General features: G+C 32.6%; 1 protein-coding gene across 1 annotated transcript in view; it reads right to left on the bottom strand.

Moving 5' to 3' along the window:
• Nucleotides 1-13,918, bottom strand: part of LOC149082819 (uncharacterized) — an 80,566-nt gene extending 66,648 nt beyond the window's left edge. Inside the window, exon 1 of the mRNA XM_089235989.1 lies at nucleotides 13,797-13,918. Coding sequence (XP_089092115.1) covers nucleotides 13,797-13,836 — 40 coding nt within the window. The 5' untranslated portion in view covers nucleotides 13,837-13,918. The remainder of the gene's footprint in view (nucleotides 1-13,796) is intronic.
• Nucleotides 13,919-14,158: the final 240 nt, after the last annotated feature.

The following is a 14,158-nucleotide window of genomic DNA, read 5'->3' as shown; positions in this document are numbered from 1 at the left end:
ATATTACTACTGCCTTTGTTAAATCGATCCAAGTAAGCCACGGTATCGAATCTTTTATAATAATCGATCTTGTAATCGTATGGAACTTGGTCACATCGGATGGAGCGTGAGAAGATTCGTCAATGGCCATATCCTGTTGTGATTGTGATACTTGTGTAGTTATAATATTTTTATTACTGCTGATGGTTTATAAGGGTTTTTTTTACTCTATGGTCAATAAAGTATGATCGAGAAGATAGTGAGCTTTGGAATTATAACTGAATTTTTATTTCGAATAAAAATTATGAAACTCTAAATATCCAAAACAGATACAGTCAAACCTCGGTTTACTATCTTAATTCGTTTCTGAAGTCCGTTCGTAAAATGAAACAAATTTTCCTGTAAGAATCAATGTAAAATGGAGTAATCCGTTCCTGGTACCCCGAAGTTTTCTAGTGTGAATTTTCGCAGCAGCTCCTATGCATTACGTGAAACTAATGAAAATAATTAAAATAATAAGTTACTGAAAAAATAACAACAGCATTAAAGAGACGAAAGGAAAGCAATGCTAGGGCCATGTCTGGTTTCATTATCACCTACATCGCCAGTGACAAAGCCCTCAAAGTCTCTGCCCGCGGCACAATTTGGCTGCAATATCGTCCACGCCAAATTCCTAGTTCTATAAAATATTTTCTGCTAAGGTTTCTCAATCAGATAGCAAATGTAATATGCAATTTGCAATATTTAATGTACAATATCAAAACAATGTTTTGAGAAGTCATTGAGAGAGTGTTAGTTTTATGCCAAACATTAGTGTAGAAAAAAGTACTTGAAAATTATTGTAAAAATTATTTGAAAAAGTACTCTGATGTAGAGCTCCTTGAAGTTTGAAATGATCTCTGATCCATGGATCATGGATCGCAGAGTGCACAATAGGAGTCGTATTTGGGGGTGTGTGAATACATTACTCAAATGAAATCAAAAATAATTCTCAACTAATAACTTTTCTCTCATATAAAAAAAAAACAGCTTTGTGACCATAAACTTCTGAAATATCCTTCCCTCGAGAGATTCAGTCCTTTTTATGTGATCGTAAACCAAGAACAAATAGTTCATAAACCGAATCATTTTTCGTTGTTCGTAAACCAAATTGTTCGCAAACCAAACCGTTTGTAAACCGAGGGTTGATGTTATAGTGAAATTACTTCTAGTGATTCTGCGCGATACTTCAATGGAATATCTTGAAAATGTAACAGTGATCGTCAAAAAATACATGGTTTTTTTTTTCAAGAATAAAATTGCATTTATTAGTTTTTCATATACATAATTATATTCTTCACTGTTAGACCAATATAGTATGTATCATTTTTAATAAAGATCATTTTCTAAGAACGAAACCTGTATGTTTTTGACGGTCACATCTTCATTCACTTTCAGTGTCTTGGGTTATCGTGGTGCCACTGAATTACCCCGAGTCAGTGCCGTCTTAACGCATGGGCCCACCCGGGCAAAGCCCGGAGGACTCAAGAGAAGAAGGGGACTCAAAAAAATGAGATCGGATTGAAATTTTCGAGAGTTCTCCAGGTAGGACCTCAGAAAAATCACTTTTCCGGGGGGGGGGGCTGTGATACTCTTAAGACAGTCCCGCCTCGACCTCGACAATAGTGCTGTGCAGGATATTTAATATAGTATTCTTAATATTTTCTGAGGGTTCTATGGACGTGACATAAAAAATTTGGAAACTTACGATCTAAATTACTATGACATTGAGAAGATGTTCCAAGCATAAATTTTGGAACAGCGATCGGAAAACAGTGAATTTCTAACAATACTCTGACAACACTTCATTTCAGCAATACTTGACATTGATTTCCAACAATGCTTTGAAATAATGGTTTTTTTTAACACTGTTTTTTATTATTAATGGTTATTACTTTTGTTATTAATGGTATTTGAATATTGCACTGACAATAGTAGTTGTAGTAATTAGAAGCAGTAGTAGTAATTGCAACTTCTCAGTGATGCCGTGTCTCTAGGAAAATGGTTTCTGAGAATGGCTCTGACTAGAGTAGGATCCATAGCAATAGATTGTAGCAATAATCCGACAACACTAGATTCCAACAATGGCTTCTGGAAACGTCTGGCAATAATAGATTCCAGCAATGATCCGACAACAGTAGCTTTTATCAATGTATGACTACAATGCTTTATAGAAATTCCTTCCAACAATGCTCCCTGACAATAGTGATTTCTAGAAAAGATCTGACAACAGTGACTTCGTAAAATGCAGTAACAACTAAGATGTCTAAAAATACCCTAAAAACAGTGCTTCTAAAAATTCCCAGACAACAGTGGTTTCCGACAATGCCCGAAAATAGTGGCTTCTAAAAACTCAACGCCAACAGGAGCTTTTGACACGGCTCAGACAACAACTTAGTTTTTGGCATTGCTTTGTTTATATCAGTGGCGTTCAACAATATACTGACAGTGGTAGTATCGCTTATTTGATCATTTTTGTCGCACGACGGTCATTTTCTGTACACGAGGGATAATTAGACCGGAACTTACAATTTATTGCCGATTCCGAATGGCAGCCTTGTTTTATACTCATACAAATACAAATAAATACAACGCCACAACAGGCAAAATGCCCAACGAGGTGGCTGAGATTGGTGCGCTAACCCCTCGATGTGGGACTCCCTGCGGTGGCAATCTTTTTTTTGTGGTCATGTCGCTGTTTATGTTGTACCCCTGTGTCAGGAAAGGTTCTGACAAGGATTAACCGGGCATCGAACTCGGGACTCCTCTACACATCCTTTGGTACTTTAGGCGAATGTCTTATCGACCTGGGCTACCGCGCCTGGTGGTATCGCAACACAAATCGAGAAGCTATCCACATTTAGATAAGACAACCATGGGTAGTGTGTATTACGTATTACATATTATTACTTATTTTTTTACTAGTTTTTTCTTTCGCGATACATGCTTTTATTTATATTGGGTTGCTGTATTTTGGCTATACTTGACATCCACATTTTTATGGGCATCTTTTTATAGCTACCTCGTTAGGCAAGTTACCTGTTGTGACCTTTGTGTTTGTATTTATTTGTGCCAAACAGTTAATTTTAACGATGATCAAAGTGTGGTTATGGCTTTAAAACTAAAAAACACATTAAGATGCGTTGATCGGTAATTTCAGTTCCGGATTCGAGTATGCGTGTACAGCTAGCATATTCAGTCTCCTGCTCTTACAGACCAAGTTAGATTCATACGAGCCATGTTTTGATTAACAACCCCTTCAAATCGAATCGAAGAACCGATATCGTACCAATCCTCAAGTAAAGAACTTGAAACTGAAACTCTTCTTCTTATTATACTGAGCAAAGACGGTGCTCTCAATGCCGAAAACTCCCGGTGTAGGATGGAATCAGAATCATGCTTTGTTCTTTGGCAACCATTAATCTCTAAAAAAACCATTATATCTCTCTCGTGGCAACAGTAAACTACACTTGAAGATTCAGAAAAAAATCCAAATAATCAGACAAGTTCTTGATGCGCAGGCTCGCGGGTTTTCCTCACAGTAAAAGATCCAAAGATATATATCACAGAGAAATGGAAATCGAAGTGATATGGAGATTGACAACTTCTTTTCTGTAAATCCGTCACGTTCTCGAATTGTTTCAATCATAACAGGTAGGGCGTTACAGTTTCTTATTTCGTTTTTCAGCACAAAAAATTTTCTGTGTTATATGTACATATATTATTCTTATTTTACATTTTTTTTTATCGCACGTTTTAAATCTCGACTCAGGTTCTTTATCTTCTCCAATTGTTTGCAAGAGTGGACGAGATGGAAAACGTGTGTGCTGCGTTTTTTGTTTTTCCTTTAAAGCTCAGCAGTTAGTTCCCCATGCACTTGGGGATGCATTATCTGTATATGTGCATTGTTATATTTCTAAGAAGAAAACAGAAAGAGAGAGAGATACGGAATCCTGAATTATAATCTGAACTCGGAATCTCCCGTGCTCTAAAACAGAGTCGGAATATGAAGGAAGAGATATGTGTATAAAAAAAATGAAGGAGTATATGGAGCCTGTGGTATGGAGCAAACGCGTACGGATGCGTAAAGATACTTCTGTTAGATTGAACAGCGAAATTTGTTTCAAAAAGCGGATATGAGAAGAACTTTATAGACACATAACACCTACGCTCGGACATTGAAGACTATGATACATGAATTCTAACCGATCGTGTTTCATCAGGTATTCCACCATTCCGAAATTTGGACATGGTTTTGCTGGAGACAGTATCAATCAACAAAGAATTATGGGCCAATGACCCATTCAAAACAATATATAGATACGTATATCTTGAACGAGGGCCTTTAATAATAATGAAAAAAAATTGAATCTGAACGATTGTTTTCAATTCGACTTCGAACTTCTCAAAGCTACATTTATGAACCCTTTCAGCCATAGCAAATAAAGTGTATGTTCTGGGTACTGAAAAAAAAAGTACTCCAAATATTACAAGTACTATTTCTCATTACCTATTATTTATTGCAATTTTTGCGAAACCTCCAGTAATGTCTCAGAGAGCCTTCGAGTTCCCTGGAAAGTTGAGAAACGCTGCTCAAAGTTATCTAGGAGTGAAATTAAAGTTTGAATTCTATATACTACTGCTATTTCAGGCCAACTAAAGAAAATCTTGAATTTAATAGGGGAAAAAGTTGCTGAAATTTGTATATAATTATTCATTTTTCAAATACAGGGTGATCAGCGAATAAGCCCTTATTTCAAAATTAAATATCTCTACAACAAAGACAATAGAATTATGCGGTAAACGGTACGTTTATTAGCAAAACTGTAAGAATGTTGTACAGAAATTTCGAAAATTTAGTTTTTTTCTTTAATTTTTCAAAATTAAAAAAAAAAAAAAAAACTTGAGATTTTGGGGTTCTGAAAATCCTCAAGATTTTCAGAAGAGAGACCACTGCATTCGCCTAAAGTTACTGCATGGGCTGCGGTATGCGCCAGAGGCATTATCGGCCCCTTCTTCATGCGAGAAACGATTACTACTGAACGTTACGTTACAATTTTGGAACAATTTGTCAGCACACATGGCGCATACCGCAGCCCATGTAGTAACTGCGAATGCAGTGATTTCTCTTCACACAAATGAGAGTTTTCGGAACCCGAAAATCTCCAGTTTTTTTTTAAATTTAATTAGTTTTAGTTTTTTTTTTAATTTTAAAAAATTTAAAAAAAAAAAATTCGAAATTTCTGTACAACATTCTTACAGTTTTGCTAATAAACGTACCGTTTACCGCATAATTCTATTGATCTTTGTTGTAGAGATATTTAATTTTGAAATAAGGGATTATTCACTGATCACCCTGTATATACTGCTCTATAACTAATCTAATTGGTAATGGCCTATGGCCTATATTTTTTTAAGTTGGCTTATAATTGTAACCGATATGTAATACAAATACAAAGGCCACAACAGACAAAGTGCGCAACGAGGTGGCTGAAAAAATTATGCCCATAAAAAATATAAATGTCGAATGTAACTAAATGCCCAGTAAAAAAGCATGTGTGTGTGTGTATCACTAAAAAATAATCATATATATTATGAAAAACACACTGCCGATAAAAAAAAGATTATGGCTGTCTTAATCTAAGTATGGATGGCTTCTCAATTTATCCCACTATGGTACTTCTTTTTAAACGTGTCAATTGTGTTATAATTCACGACCTCCGGGGGTGAGCTATTCCATTTATTAACAACCCGATTATAGATAAACTTCCTGTGACACCACAACCTAGAATTATCCCTAACCAATCGATACTGGTGCCCCTTGTAAAAGCAGTGGATTAACGGTGTACTAATAATTCCTGGCCCATCCTATCCATCCCATTGAAAATTTTAAACACTTCGATCATATGCCCTTCCCTCCACACCTCGGCGTTCCTCCAGTGCAGCGGTTCTCAACCGGTGCTCCGCGGTGCCCTTGGGGCTCCGCGATGACTCGAGGAAAATAAAATAAATCAGTAAATTTGATAGATAAATTTAAAAAAAAAAAAAAAGACGTCTACGGAGGTCTGAAATAAAAATTATATACAAAAAGGGCTCCACGAGTCAAAAAAGGTTGAGAACTGTTGCTCCAGTGTAAACATATTCAAGAAATCACGTCTTTCTTCATAGCTCAAGCCTTGTGTGCCAACAAGAGCACTCGTAGTTCTTCTCTGCACCACCCCCCCCCCCAACCAGGTCTATGTCCCTCTGTTGGCATGGTCAAATACAACAAATTATATACTCTATAACTAATATAATTAGCTTTAGATTATAACATTTTTGAAAATAATTTATAATTAAAATTGATTTATAATACAGCAAAATGTAGCTATTGTAATCAATAAGTATCAAGTGATGAATTTGTATAATTACTTCCGAAAGAAAATCTGTGATAATCAATTATACTACTTTATGTGGACCCTTGTACTCTTATGCGGAGGATAACTTCATAAATTATTATACGGCTAGGGAAATACTGTAGTTATCTGTAGAATATATTGCCCAACATAGGATTTCACCAATGGCAGTGATCCATTACCAGTAATTTTGGACAGTAAAATAAATGCTCTGCCAAGAGATCAGTTTCCAGCGTTGAGAATATCAACAATGTTTTTCAGAGCTGTGGTAATTGTAGAACTAAAAAAAAGTATTTTATTACAAGAAAATTATTACTAGTTATAATGGGCAGATAACTTATGTTTATATTAGATAATTCGACGCTATTATTAGATATAATTGACAGATTCGAGATATTATTAATTAGATATGATTGTGATAGATAACTTGCAAAATAGGCTGTTCCAAATTTTTTGCACAGTGAGATAGTTCTACAACCATTGACTTTAGAAACATATTTCAATTACCAAAAGTTTTCAAATGACGTGCGGTTACTCAAAATATTTTAAATTTCCCAAGGGTGTCGTATACGGGAGAAAAATATAAAAATTACTTTTTATGTGTACTTTGTGTTCTAAAACTTCCAGTTGGTGAAATGTAAATGAGGCATGAACATTTACGAAAAAACTGCGCATTTTTAAATGCAATTAACGGAGATAATTTACTTTGAAGTTTTTAGCATCTGTCGCCAATGATTGGGCATGTGGTTAACAAATTCCACGCGTTAACAAATTCCAGAAACGAAAATTAAATTCAAAGTTGTAAAAAATCTGTAATTGTCAAAAAATATAATTTATTGTGAATAAAAAAAATGAAATGCTTGAGTTCCCATTCTATTTGTGTACTGAATGAAAATGACAACTTTTGAGGCAATGAAAACACGCGAACACTGCTATAAGTTGCGAAAAATGGTGATTTTATATACTTAGTATCTCGAAAATATTGCATTCACAAATATGGAGTTTTTTGCAAAAGACTTTTCAAAGCGGGATCTATAATTTCAATAAGGAGAAGTTATAGAACACACGGAAAATGTACGAAAACTTCATTTCCATATTTTTTTTCATGTATATGACCCCTCCAAACAAATTGTGAGATTTTAAGTAACCGCGCATGATTTGAAAACTTTTTGTAATTAAAAGTATGGTTCTAAAATCAACGGTTGCAGATATATCTGCTGTGCAGACAATTTGGGACAACCTGTATATATTAGAGACAATTATAGATAACTTGCAATATATATTAGAGACAATTGATAAATTACATATCAGATATAATTGACAGATTTAATATGATTAATTGAATATAATTGATAGATAAGGTATTGTTATTATTAGATGTAATATTGATAATTATACTTTGAAATTAAAGAAAAGGGAGATAAAATTTCTTTATATGATTTATTATAAAAGAAATATTCTTAGCGTTTTTTTCCATCTCAGCATAAGCTTTTTTTTAATAGTTATCACACACTTCCCATCATTATTATAGGTCTTAATATTTTGCCAAAAGCATGATAGTGAATTTATTTGAAAGAAATTAGTTTGTAATGGAAAAAAAATTCTCTCACAAAATATGAATTAAGTTTGGCAGCCCAATATTGTTAATATAATAATATCACTGAAGACTTTTACTTTGGAATCACGAACGGCAGTTAAAAACCAACTCATTTTTTCCCCCCAACTCTAGCTTCAAGCTCCAAAAAAAAAATCTGCAATAAGAACAATCTGATTGGATGCAAAAGCACCATTAAAGTCGTAGTTTTCAACACCGTATTAAAGAGGGAGTAAAAGGTCTCTGATTATCAATAAAACCAAGGGCCACTGTAAAACAAGAGATAAAATGGGAAGGGACGAAACAAATAGAAGAATAGGAAATAAAATGCATGATGACGGTGATCATTATTATCATCATCATTATTATATGCTTCTGCTAACATCGGGAGAATGGAAGAGGGGAGAGAAAGTGATAATGACGGAACGGGAAAAAAAAAAATAGCACGGAAACAACCGTAAATAGTTATCCTCTTCGGCATTATTTCCGACGTGGGTTGTAATCATTCGATGAATAATGATTCGTAATGTCTTCAACGCAGCTGTCAAAAATGATGGTTTATTCTGCAATACAATGGGCTTGTTAACTCGTTAAGGGTTATACCTCCTTCGGACACATCGGAGAACCATCGCCCGTTCTCGTATTAATATTATGTTAGAGCTAACTACTGTAAAAAAAAATAAAATGAAAATGAAAAACGAGATAATATCCTGTTTATAGTGGTTACACAAGTGGCAAATTATTGTTTCCTAGTGATCTTTGAATGGTTCTATAACACCGTTTTGTCTTTTCTCCTCTCTTTCAGAACGAGGCATTGCCGATTTCATTTTTTTATTCAGAGCCAATAGTGTTGTTATTTATTATTAAAGCTCCTGAGAAAATTGTCATGAAATCAATGGAACTGTGAGAAAACTAAGATTACTAATGACTTAATTAACTCTATCTACTATTATGTCATTTTCTTCAGCCAAATCTGATAACTCGGCATTTAATTTATCTATTCAAATAATGATTATGCAATCTCAGTCAAATAACTATAAAATGTGCCATTCTGTTATGCTATGCAGAAAAACATAACATAAGAGTTATAATTTTTATCTTGGGATATGTGCAGTGTATGCCAGTTACGTATGTTTATATGATATTTCATATGTTTTTCCTTGAATTCTTTTCAGTGAGCAATATTCCAATCTGTAATCAGCGTTGGGCAAATCCCAGGCTCCACGTCACCATGATGACTTAAAAATTGGTATTGGGGCATAAAATCTTTTTTGTGTAGTTACTAAATTGCAAACTGAGAGCAACACAAAATATTTGGAATTTATAGCAACATACCTGCCATTGTGAAAGAGGATCACTATGCCCTAAAAAAGGTCAAAAGTAGCATTATTTTGGACCTTTTCCTTCTAGTAAAGAAATTTTTAGCACTGAAAATTTTTTCTGGTGCCAGATTTGTTTTGCGATTAGTCCAGCCGTGGTAAAAATTTGTTCCAAGTATTCCGTCAAACAATTGGTGCCCAACCCAGCGAACGCCAGGTTTTTCCTTGGTGCCGAGGAACAACTAAAAACTTTTTATGTGCAACAACTGATTTTACTTGCAACATCTGAGGAACGAAGTAGCTGTTTTTGACAATAAATTTAGACATTTGCGCTCACCACCTTCAGAAAAATTTCACCCACGTTTGTGTGTACATGAAGGTTGGGAACCACTACCTTAAACAATGCTCTCCATAAATACAGTTTTTGAGAAAAGTGCTTCAAACAATGACTTCTATAAATGCAGAAAACAATAACCACTTTCAGAAATACTCAAAATGAAAAACCACTGTTGTTAAGAGTTAAGAAATGCTCCATTTAGAAAATACTTTGAGCAATGTTCCAAATAACAATGGCTTTGAACAATGCTCTAAGCATCAATAACTTCCGACATTGTGCCAGTCCTCTTTGTCATTCCATCTCCCACGGGGCAATATTGCCCACTTTGGGAAACACTGGCTTAGCTCTTGGTATAATCTAATTTTATAATAATTATAATAATCTTGCGCCAGTAAAGCATTTAAAACTCTGGTTCTCGGGAACTTTTGCTGAAAAATAAAACTGCTATCCTCCAATTCCTGAGCTCAAATTTTTCTAGCTGGAACTATATTTGTCTTCCAAGCCCATCTCTCATAAAAAATATCTCAATAAACTGAATGTAATTAAGTTACGTAACATTGCATCATTCTGAATAATGGACCCCTTTTCAAGGTATGACGGATCTTCCTCATGTCTCAATGTTAGAGTAGAGCATTATTAATTAAAAAGTCGAGCAATCTCTTCGATGAAATTAAACATTTTTGAAAAATCTAGATTTGTTTAGCTCTGAAGCTTCATTTGAAATTTAAATATTATGAGGGATATATATATATAAAATTATTGAATTCAGAAACAAAGAAGAAGAGATCACATAGCTGATCCACCGCGTCGATTATCAAAGTGGTATAATCCATCATAAAGATCGGCAAAACTGGAACTCGTCTGAGATGATTTATTAGAGTGTCCATTTCAATCATCTGATAACTAAATATGTTAAAGAAGACGTTTATCAATCAATCACATATGCACGAATTATAAAGACAAAATTGCGAGACGAAATTCAAGAGAAAAGCATTAATAAGTAATCACAGAGTTCTCAATTATGTCTTCATTTGCAAATTAGGATCAGTGAGATTTCATCTGCTATGAATGAATTATTTCGTCAATTTGATATTCGTTGTAACAACGTGGGAATCGATTCGACAAAATGCCTCGAGCAAATTAATAATCGTCACCAAAAGCTCTATTTTCACTATGTTGGATACAAATGGAAAATTTACGTTAACCCTCTATAGTTCGCCCACCATAAAAACGCATTAAAAAAATTTTTTTTCAGAAAAACTGATGCAAATTGGTGTTATCAGCATATTTGTAATTGAAACAATTCATCAACACAGCAATTCAACTTATTAGAGTGAATTTATCAATAATCTAAAATATCGTTAATCAGGGTGAAATGTACAATTTAATTTAATTTTAATGTTATATACAAGCGGATAAAAAATTGCTTAGCAAGGTTGAGTAGATTTTACCTTGAAATTTATTTCTGATTCCCCTCACTTCAGTGCGATTTTATAAATTTTTGAACGCGTAAAATTTCGGTAGCTCTCAGAAAATGATACCAACAAAGAATAAATTATTTCTAGATAAAAAATTATTGCACACATATATAGCCGTGTTTTGTTCTGAAATAACATTAAAAGATTAACTTCCTAAAATACCAAAAAATTGGTATAATGAGGGGGGGAGGGGTTCGATCTTCCATTTGCCATGTAAATACAAATATGCATTGAACCATTGAGGGTTAAAACAAGTGGTAGCACAGTTATACAATATATAAAGATTAAATTATGATTTAAATTCCACTTATATCCAACTAAATGACAGTTCAATATTTTTCTGAGATAAATTAAATTACATAACCAAGATGAAAAAAGATATAATTGCATAATAATAATAATAATAGGATAATTTAAAATGTTATTTGATATACTTGATGAAATTTATTTTTTTAAAATCTATGATCATGATCTTTTTTCTTCGTTCCGATAACTTGATAGCTCAATAATTGTATTTTGTAATTCCAGACTTTCCTGGAAGTTTACAAAAACTGATTCAAATCAATCGTAAATTTCAAATAAATAAGTAAATGCCTCTTTTCGAGATCTGGGATTTTAAAATAACTGACAAGCGAAACTAAATATGGTCTTTCTTAAATGCATTACAAGCATGAGTTCATTTAAAAAAATACTTTATGTGCATGTACGAAGCCAATTCCAAAATCTCTGCGTATCTGATATTTCTGCGAAATAATTCGCTTCTTCCTGAGATCGAAGTTATTCAACTCTGATCATGTTTTGAAGATGTTCTATGAATCGATAAAAGGTGGGAGGGGAATATTTTGCTAAATGACAAAACCAATAATTTTGTTTTCCGATAAATAACGCATTAAAAAATATCTTATGGATTGGGAAAAAAATTATTTAATCCATGGAAAGTTTTTTATTCTTGAGATTAAATTTTTTTACAAAAAATAATTTTCCAAATCAGTTAAAATTGAGAGCTATCTTCTTCTGTAATTTAAACACTTGATTAAATCAAAATAAAAAATTAAAATATTTCATTTTTTTTTAAAAACTGATTTTTATCGTATTAATTTTTCACCGCTTTAATGTTTGAAATAAAAGTTTGAAAAAATCCGTTTAAGAACAGTTATTCCAATATGATATAACTGGAAAACTGGTTGTATGAAGAGATATAGATTTTTAGGAAAGGAAAATATTCATCTCTGGCCGCAAGGGGACTCGAACCCCGGTTTTTCATTTGTCGCACTGGACCGGGTTAGAGTCCCTGTGAGGATTGAGATAAACTTTCCTTTCCTAGACATCTGCATATATGTCTTCATGCAACCAGTTTTCCGTATATTGTATTAACAAGTGTAGAGAGGACGTCTTGCTCTACGGTTATTTCTTAAAACAATTTTCCTTGATGAACTTTATTTTAAAAAATATTTGAAAAGTTTTTTTTCTTTCCGTCATGGAAAATCAATTTTTTCAAAAATTTTAATCAGAAGTAGAATTATTTCAAGAACATATATTTAAAATTATTTAAAATATTATATATATTTTTTTTTTCTGACAAAAATTACAAAGACCTATACATTAATAAAGCGGATTAAACGAAATTCAAAAGTAATTGAGAAATATTTGGGAATAAGGATGATAAAGAAAATGAGAAAGATAATTAAATAAAAATAATAATTAAAGAAAAATAAAAATAATAGTAAATAAAAATAAAAATAATAGTAAAGAAAAATAAAAATAATAGTAAAGAAAAATAAAAATAATAGTAAAGAAAAATAAAAATAATAGTAAAGAAAAATAAAAATAATAGTAAAGAAAAATAAAAATAATGGTAAAGAAATTAAGAATGACAATTAAACAAAAATGCAATAATGATTAAAGAAAAAGAAGAATAATAATTAAAGAAAATAAGAAATAATAATTAAAGAAAATAAGAAATAATAATTAAAGAAAATAAGAAATAATAATTAAGAAAAAATAATAATTAAGAAAAAGTTATAATTAATGCGAAATTTTTTCTTAATAATAATTAAGGGAAAATAATAATTAAATAAATAAAAATAATAATAATAAAATAAATAAATAATCAAAAAAAATTAAAAATTATTTTGAGAATTAGAAAATAAAAAATAATTTAACAACCTAAAAACAAAAACAAAATTTTTTTTTTTTAAATTACTTATTTCATTTTTATTAATTCATAGAATGAGAAATTTTCGCGCTTAAGCCTTCAGTATATTATCATGAAAAGTTCCCAAAACATTCTTTAAAGATATCAACTCCACTCAGAATTCTGAAAAATTACTCCACAAACAAAATTCAACGATTGAGAAGTTTTTGGGTTGAATATTTGCTTGTATGGATTTGCTAACGGTTTGACGTAAGTACAAAGTTTCGCGTTGTCTAAACATTTTCGAAGACAAACACACGTGTTTCCCGCGAGATACGAGTTTCAAAACCGAAAGTAAATAAACATTGGACTCCTCATCGCAAATTTATAAACAATCTTCAGTCTCTTCATTCAAGTGCCGATGGAATGTTGATCCAGGCCCAATGTTTTTCGACTTGATACACACACACACACAGATATAAACAGAGAATTAAGTGATGAGACAGAGAGGGAAGACTTACGTTTAGCCGGCTTTGGATTGGATTGTTTCCTTCGAGACATGAGGATGCGCTGCTAGGAGGTAATATTCCACCACATTATATTCACTATAACCCATCTGTTGACGTTACTTACTACTGACAACTACTAGGCGAATAGGCAAGGCGAAACACCCGCCACCTCAACTTCTCTCTCTCTATGGCAGGAAACTGGTTCTGGCGGCATAATGCGAAACTCATTTATCGCCAACAAAAAAGAACTTGCTTGGAAAAATATGGGCTTTGATAGAAATGCGCCAAAAGTTTATTTATTTATTTATTTATTCATAATTTAAGATATGATAAGTTAATTTTATTTAGTCTGTTGAAACACAGGCACGAAACAT

Source organism: Pholcus phalangioides, unplaced genomic scaffold (genome assembly GCF_987345545.1).
Source record: "Pholcus phalangioides strain wild (caught in Gottingen) unplaced genomic scaffold, Ppha-v1.0 ptg000009l_1, whole genome shotgun sequence".
In the NCBI taxonomy this organism is placed as follows: domain Eukaryota; kingdom Metazoa; phylum Arthropoda; class Arachnida; order Araneae; family Pholcidae; genus Pholcus; species Pholcus phalangioides.
Note: the sequence above shows the minus strand (reverse complement) of the source record. Positions and strands in the feature narration are given on the sequence as shown.